Below are 9,114 nucleotides of genomic sequence, written 5' to 3' on the forward strand. Positions count from 1 at the left end.
ATCGTGAAACGGAATCAAACGGAAACTGGAGGATATTTTTTTTACCGGTTCTCATGATTCAGGCAGCGTTCAGACTCTAAATAACAAACCACAGCATCATTTTGAATTGAGGTCTCAATGCTTGAGATCTTGGCAGAGCGTACCCCTTTTAAGAGTGGGTCAACTGACAAACTGTGACATATATAATTTGTCTTAGAGCTGGTATTCTTTATGCTGGAACACTTCACTTTTTTATCTTATATATTTTACTAAAGCGGCTCACAGAACTAGGAACACGCTTGTCAGTGTATTACGTTGCTCTTGTTAAGTAATTTTTCTTATACCTTACTCCAAAGATTTCAAACCAGGCTACTAGACTTATTGCAAGAGTACACTAAATCGGTCATGAACAAGGTCGATTATGTCATTTAAAGCATGAGTCCGTATTTTAAGTCCAGGTTTTACCACCTTCGCCTATAACGGTTTCAGACCATCCGCTTTCCTCACGTGCGTTGGCAAACTTCATTAGCTCTTTACGTAATGTTTTCATCGTGTTTCACAAGGGATCGGGTTATGTATCTTACCCGGGTGAAATTTGTATCCTGAAAACTAACATCCTTGCGAACAATATTTTTCAACAGGAAGAGAGATGCTACAAAAGTTTGTGTGAGAAGACCACATTTGCTGCCGATTTCTTTGCGGTCAATTAAAGAGTTCTTAGGCTATTGTGCAATGAATAAAACGGCGTTCCTCAGCCTTATCATGGAGCGACCTGATAGCACATTAGACAAGGACACCCTAGCAAAACAATTACCCAAATTATGACAAATTAATTATGTAGGCTACGGTAGACTCAGCGTGAGTCTTGAATGAAACGTTCCTCCGTCAAACGAACATATTATACTGCTGTATATGATTCATGTTGGGACACTGAGTCAACTCTGCGTCTACTTCTAAACAGTTTATCTAACAAGACGGATTCATATTTGAACATTATGTCAAATGTTAAATCTTTGCTCTTTCTTCTTCCCTTTTGTCTTTTTGCGATTTCGTATGGTGGACCCGTTAACCATTTAGACGTCTTTATCGCACGAAGAGAACTGAAGCGTTTTTTTAATGGTAAGGTGAATTTTTTGATTTTAACTTTTTAGTGTTATCAGTGAGTTTTATATGTGTTGGCTTCTGATCATGATGTGACAATTAAGGTCAACTTTAAGAATTATGCTGATATTGACTATATGCCGTATATTGGTTGACTACCATAACAAGTTAAACCATGTGATAAATAAACATGTACATGGTTGCAGGAACATCTTCTCGGCGTTTACTTGCTCTACTGCATGTAGATTCGCAGTATATTATGTGCAGTAGTGTCACCGCACCACAGTGAAATACAGTTAAACACAAGTTAACATGCGATTAAGAATAAGAACTTTAATTTAACATGACCAAACCACCGAAAATTACATCAGAAATTTGGTCATGATATTATTGTGAAGTTTATTCGATCGGCACAGGTTTTTGTTATGTTTCAAGGATATAGTTCGATCAAACAAAACCTTTGGTGAAATTAATAACTGTTGGTGATCGTAACTATCTGACTACCTCTATGACGTACGTACAGCCTCATCACTCTAATGCACCACCTTACCTAGCGGATCCCGCTATACTAACGTTTTCCACCCTGTCAACAATTACAGAATCCTGGGTCACCACTAGAAATAGCAGTACTGTACGAATTCTGTATTATATATATGGTCTATTTGACTGATGCATCCATGTTATTATATTTTAGAAGAAGTTTCACTGGACACCGTATAACTGTAATTTATAACTATATATAATATATATACAATATATACATTAATTTGTGATGTACACCAGTCTGCCAGAACATCCAGTGTTTTCGCTTTGCGTTCAATACATTTACGCCAATCAGTTAATTAATTATTAGAATTATTAGACTTCAGCCTTTATAATTGCTCGACAATTTTCATTACCTTATATCCCAAAGTGTTTGAGGGTAATTATATAGATATGGTAAAGTGCACAGGTGAACCTAAATTATGCAAACTGTAATTACAGAACCTTAATTCTTAACTAAACATTTTATAGTATAATCACATGCACTGTTGTGGTGACATTCAGTTGCCAATTATAGAATTTGAACTCAATAACAGGAATAACTATGTAATAGTATACTATGTATTATATATGGTAAATTGCTATTCGTTTTTTGAACCTTGGATTTTATTTCTATCATTTTATTCGGACACTGCCGTTTTGTTGCTGGCGCAAACAACCACAAAGATCCTTCTTCGCCCGCAGTTTGATCCTACCAAATCACAAAGCAAATGAAGCCCGTCAATAATTCCAAAAGCTCGAGTCCTTTCCTCCGGTTTCAGACCATTAGTTGGCTTCAATTGCCGCTTGAATTGGCGGGCCCGCTTAAGAATGTTTTACATCATGTTTGTTTTCTCTCAGTGAATCTAGCCACTTTTCGTATTTGGTTACATCAGGTTGGATAGTATCATGTTTACTGGACACAGCATAGTCAAAAATTTCGTTTTAAATAATGAAAGTTATAGGACATCGAAGGGAGATAAGACCCCAGATAATGTCAACGGGAAATACATCGTTAAACTTTACATTAATTCAACTACGTCATTGTACAGAGACATGCTGATTGTTGATAGCAAGATGTCTTTCGAAATAAAAAACTTTACCGGCATGGACTTTGAATTTAAGATATAACTACAAGTTCAAAAGATTGTAAAATACATTAATGTGACTGTATGAAACGATTTTCCTAGAAATGCTTTTTTAATTATATATTTTTGCTGTCCATGTTTTTATCTAGAATTTGACATCGGTGATTTTTACATCATAAGAAAAGGTGTCATCGATAATTTTGTTCAAAACAAGGCTACCGGATTTCTGCCTGCGATAGCTCCTGAAACACAGTCACTGGAACTAAAATTCCAGTCAAGATATAAGGTAAAATATATATGAAAGGCCCAGTTACACAAATTTAGCGCGATTTTCGCTTTTTGATAAATGCAAAGGAGCGAATACATGAACCGAGGTCAGACCGAGGTCGAACCGTGGTAAGACGGAGGTTAAATTTCAGTCTAACTCGGTCTGACAAACATTTCTTCAGATTTTTTCGATTTGATAATGGTGTTGTCGTTCTCAGCTGTTCAGAACACTTCGATTGGAAGCGAACGGCCCCTGCGAAGGTATTTTTTCCCTTTTGGTCGTCTGCGGTTTCTATCGGTCGACCGCAACCGAACTGCGGCCGAACCGCAACCGAACTGCGGCCGAACCGCAACCGCAGTGTTAGGTTATTTCTGGACAGTATACTGTACACCATATCTCATTCGCGTCTGTCAAAAAAGAAAACGGCAGCTTCTTCTATGGTAGGTATGTGCAATGTTTTTGTGAGAAGCGTGTTTCACTACCGAATTGTTTTCAATGACAAATACACCTGCGATCTCCACTGCTCCAGAACGACCATATGATTAGGCCAGAGCATGTATGCCTTATTTATGCATTATCATAATGAAGCATGTCTGTAAACTAATATTCGAATTACGAACGATTTAATTTGTTTCTTCTAAATCATTCATACTATTCATTTTGCAAAAATTCACTTGAGTATAACCAATCTTCAAACAACCAGTTTACATTAACTGTGGTATATATAATTACAAGAACTGTCTAAAATGACAGATCGACTTTTCGACCTGACTAACTCGCCTGCATGATGAAGATAAAAGCCCTAAGGTCGAATAGTTTTTTAACTTTTTTTTATCTATTTTAAGCAGTTGTTATACAAGCTATTATAAGTATCGGAAAAGCTGAAATCATTAAAACAAACTTAGTAGCAAAATATTGTCAAATGCAAAAAATGTACACCTGTACGAGTCTTTAGATTATATAAATATGCTTTTGTTGTCCGGGCAAATTGTCACCGCTTTTAATTACCACACACATGCAATACATACCAAGGTATAGAAAAGATTTGCAATTTCAGATTCTACAACATTTGCAGCTAAACTTTGCAAAATGTTCCTAATTTTTTATTTATCTGTGATGGTATTTTGTCCTTTTGTGTCAATAACAAACCAGTTAATTTCAACTCCAATGTTGAATTCATACAATCATTGCCGGAATTCAGCCGGTTAACTGATCATCGCTGACCTCACTTAATAATTAATATTACTTTCTGTAGCTGTACTACAAGCTCTATATGTCCTCAAGCGACAGAAGTATTATGAAAATACCTTCTTCGACGATCAGACCAAATGGTCATGTCCCAAGAAAAGCACGACGTACGTATGTCTGCCACTGTTTAGATAATTACGCCAATTTCAGAGGACCAAGGTTATAGACGCGTGGTAAAACTGCTAACTACATTTTGCGTTGTACATGCAATTGTAACCAACTATAACTAAAAGCTAGTCCACTAACGTTTTGCAAACTGGTACCTGTACAATAAGTTTGTGTCGTTTTGACTGACGTGTTTGCGGACAAACCATGTTTTCTGATTGGTCAATCGCTGACCGCATTGGCCAGAAACATCATTTGTCCGTCATGTCATAACGCTGACTCATTGTGAAGTTAGAGAAAACATCGACAGCCAAAATAAATGCACAGAATCTTCTAACATGGCGTGTTCGTGATTGCACAATGACAAAATGTGTTTTGTAGATCAAAAAGTAAGGATGAGCGTTAACTGACACCCCACCCCCCCCCTTTCAAAAGCAATTCAGTGCAATTCTCTGGAACCAGACATAGGCAGTTAAACCTTTTATCAAAACGTAAGTAACAGTAACAGGATTCGTCGCCAATCAGAATGGCAAACGACTACGGTCAAACGACAACGCAATTTTTAGCAAATGCAGTATATACAATTACTTGGAGTGACTAAACATGATATTGAAGTTGAATGTCAGTTTTTAAAAAATTGCATGGTGCTTCCTTTATTCAGCATTCAAGATCCGCTTCCCATGCACACGTCGAAAAACTGGCACCGCCATGTTGAAAATTAAGATGGAGTTCATGCTACCAGCTATGAAAAGAAGCCCAATTACAGAGTTTGTTTTAAATCTGAAAAGGAGCTGTGAAAAAGGTTAGCACATGTCGTTTAGACATTTTTACAGTTGATCTTAAAGATCGCATTTTCATCACCGCATTCATAGGCGTACGAGACAGGGGGGCAGGGGGGGCAGTTGCCCCCCCAAAAATTTCGAGAATCAAGAAATTCGGGCAAAGTTCAGCCGAAACTTCGGGCAAAATGAAAGCTAAATTACATAGCTAAAATTTTTAAAACCAAATTTTGTAATATATTTAACATATTTGTATTCTATTTCGCTATTTTTGTTATACTTTCTTAAAAGTACATCCGCCGCTTTGCCAAATCTATTGTTACAAAATCTGGTAAAAGTTATAATTCGGGCACATTGTGTAATTCAAAAATTCGGGCGATTTTTTTTTGCCCCCCCAAACGAAATTGCGCCCGTACGCCTATGACCGCATTGGAAATTCCTTCAATACATACTACTTGTTTTTAAAGAAAGAACTGTGCATCTCTCTCATATGGACACCTCGATATCTATTTTTATCATTATACCGCTCTCAAACTATATAAAACTTCTATTATGAATTCAAGCACTTGTCGTGCAAAAGCTTCTTTAATACATTCACTGCTAACATTTTGACCAACGTTAACAAACTAAGTACACACACCGTGCAAGTTGAATGACGTTAGTATGTATAATTTAGTTTCAGAGTTGTTATAAACTGTGCGGTTTTGCGCAGGTACTTTATTCCAGTACTAACGCGGGAAGACACATTTTTTTCGAATCGTCACACTAAATTCTAGAATACGCATTCATGCAGAAATCGCGCACGCAATTTTGTGGGTGTTTTGATATAGACGTGGTCACAAAACTGCGACCTTTCAATCTTAATTAAAGTGTAATTTTAGAACATTCTAAAGTGTTCTCTTTTGTCTTGAGCTAAATGTATGTTCGAATAGTTACAGCCAAATATAGTTGACCTTGTCTGTCCTCTATAAACGATATGTTTCACAATTCTTTCGGCTTTCTGATCAGATATAATGGATATTCCTAATTGGATTATCGTTGAGCCGGACGTGCACGAGGAATGCTTTACTGATGGAATTCGCAGCTATTTATCGTGCGTCAGTTATAATCAAAAGAGAAGTAGTTCTTTATTCTCTACGTGACAGAACATCAGGATCTACGGGCAGAAAATAGGGTGGGGTCTAAGGACCTCATTGTTGAGTTTTCCCATTTGGGTATTCCTGTTTATGACTGACACAGATTAAACTGGAATATAGAACTATCATTATGACATTATCTTATCGCCAATGATAAATTATAAGAAATATAACTTTGGGAATGTCATCCAATAACTAAAGGGAGGAAATATCAGATCAACATAACTGGATTACTATATCTATTGGCAATCGTTGCTGACCCGTTATTGCCCTATATGCTAAATTATATATCACGTTATCAATTCTTGGACATTACGGTAGTAGGATGGCAATTCGGTAAAATGATAACTTTAAAATGACGCTTCTCATATTTTCAATACACTTGCCAGAAACCCACCGTCTTTAGAAACGCCAACTACTGTAGTACTAGAAACTATTCGTATCAATAAGTAACACAACCTGTACCGCGGTGGAAGAAAAAAATTGCACGACCACTGACTACATAATTTAACATTTGCAACATATATTCGCACATTTTAAATGAAACATGCTTTTTAAAAACCAACACAAACATTAAAGCATCACAATAAATTTCCTTTTAACGTATCAAACCGCTTCTCTTTCATTTGCAAAGTGGATTAAATTTAGCGTCGGGCGGTAGCCATTGAATTTTCGCCACAAATATCACAATAGCTCTAAATTAGTTTTTATTAGGCGTCTGTCTGCAGGAACCTAATTTTTATATCGAATTTGATATATTGTTCTTGAAACGGAATCTTCATACCGCAATAAGCACTTGAAAAGCTTGTTCACGAGGTTCTGTTGTATGAATTACTTCCCTTATTTGTCATTCTGTGAGAAGAGCGGAAGGAAGGGTTGGCTGAAAAAGCAACAATTGTACATAAATAAAGACCGATGATTTATTTTTTCGCAATTTCTGATCACTTGTCGTAGATAGCGTTATAGGTCGTGTGCTGTATAAGTCACAGCCGGCCTGACTATTATTTCAATAAGAATGAATCTGGCTACAGAATTTGTTATACTAATTGTTTGCTATCTAGCGAAAGAAGTCGTGACACGAAAACCAGCGACAGCCAAGACCAACTATATCTGTTCCAAGAAGTGCGACAGAAACAATGTGCTACGAAGATTTTGTCTCAGCGACTTTGGTAAGTACCAGTACTTGAGATGATCTTATAATAAACTGGATCGAAAATTTCAGATATCGTGGGATATTATTGTCACTATATCAATTATTGTGCTCAGAGTCAAATTTCAATCGCCAAAATCAGACTGTTATCCTACTTCGTTGTCAAGCAAGAACTAATACAAAAGTCATTAACATCTTCACTTTTAAATAAGCGTTAATCAACATCTCCCTAAAAGAGTCTTGCTTTATATTGCAACAACACCAATTATCCCTTTGACTATAATGTTCCTGTACCTTTAGCAATCCGAGCGAGAGTCGAAACGAGTTCCACCAGTAGAGGCGGTCGCCCACTGCACAAAGTTCGTGTGACAAAATACTATAAGAGAAGCAGGGTGCCAATAGGCAAGAAAATTGACATAGAAATCTTTGGAACAGATATCACTTGCAAGTGTGAGCTATTGCAAATAGGGAAAACCTATCTCATCCTTGGGAAAGAAAATTCGTTCAGCAGCTCTTTCTTTCTTGATGACTATACTTACGCCATTGAATGGGGCGAGGGTGGCAAGAAGATGGCAAAATTGCATAAAAAGAGAAGCACCTGTCCTAAGAGATTTGGACAACAATGGTACCCCATTGGAAAAGTTTAACAGAGATCTTATCAGTTACTGAGAACTATACTGGGTGTATAAAAAACCGCAAAATCTTTTGTAACCAGATATTTGCGAATTGTAAAGGATAACTCGCACCAGTTGGCCACAAGGGTGCGTCAATACAGGCTTTGCTTGCATGCATGGGTAACTAAAATGTTGCAGTCTCCTCGTATGCAAGTGTTTGCAGTTTTTAATCCACCCTGTATGTGTTTTTTAAAAAGAACCTTATTTACTTGACTGACTGACAATTAAAGAGCCGGAAATTCGCTGTTGTTTGTGATTCCATTTACTAAAAAAATAGTTATAAATCTTTGTATGTCATTTTATAGAAAAATTGTGAAGGCTTAGAGCCAAAATGACAGTCATTATTTATAGCAAAGTCGGTGATAGCAAAGTTCTATAAATGGACGTAGTTGTACAATTCCTTGCTTGGACTACATAGCCAACATTGAGGCCAATTAAATTATGCAAATATATGTCAATATGATATCATGCTTTTGCATAGATGATAATATTAACTTAGTTCGGTGCATCCATGTATAAGGATCAAGTCACATTGCGACGCGACTCACGTGTGTGAATGTAGTATAAATTAAACGTGGTACTGGTTTAGAGAATCTTTCGTCTCATGTTCAGAATAGTCGAAAGAGCGGGTGCACCGAGGTTGAAAAGTAACCCCTACAGGAGCGTAGCGGGGGGGGGGGAGATCTGTGGGTGATCTGCACCCACCTATAGGTTGTGGACTTTATTACACGAATTACACGAATTATACGAGACAGCGGTCTAAGGTTGTGCGTATCATCTGGCTACTGGTTGCTACGCGAAAGATCAAAGTAACTCAGTTATATAGCCTTATATCAGTGTACTGTTGCCGCATTCTTTTAGGGAGCCAATCACATTACTTCAAAGGCGTATTCACGAGAGATTTGTGAAAGTAAACTCAGTTTTCCAAAACAGGAAGGCTGCAAGGACTTGTGAATATGCGGAGGCGGTATTTGCAATTTCCGTTCACTGAGTGAGTTTCGTTTCTGAACATGCCAAACATATTTATTATGTTAATCTTCTCCAGAATCATTAAGTATTAAAGG

The 9,114-nt window shown here is 37.1% G+C and overlaps 1 protein-coding gene across 1 annotated transcript; it reads left to right on the forward strand.

The window, feature by feature from the left end:
- Window positions 1–497: 497 nt before the first annotated feature.
- On the forward strand, window positions 498–8,643 carry LOC114518913. The gene is made up of 6 exons (XM_028538947.1): window positions 498–1,098; window positions 2,840–2,976; window positions 4,214–4,313; window positions 4,973–5,113; window positions 7,288–7,395; window positions 7,677–8,643. Exons 1-6 carry the CDS (start codon window positions 849–851, stop codon window positions 8,021–8,023), a joined length of 1,083 nt encoding a protein of 360 aa, XP_028394748.1. The 5' UTR covers window positions 498–848; the 3' UTR covers window positions 8,024–8,643.
- Window positions 8,644–9,114: the final 471 nt, after the last annotated feature.

This window comes from Dendronephthya gigantea, unplaced genomic scaffold, assembly GCF_004324835.1.
Source record: "Dendronephthya gigantea isolate DGI-Jeju-01 unplaced genomic scaffold, DenGig_1.0 000012F, whole genome shotgun sequence".
In the NCBI taxonomy this organism is placed as follows: Eukaryota; Metazoa; Cnidaria; class Anthozoa; order Malacalcyonacea; family Nephtheidae; genus Dendronephthya; species Dendronephthya gigantea.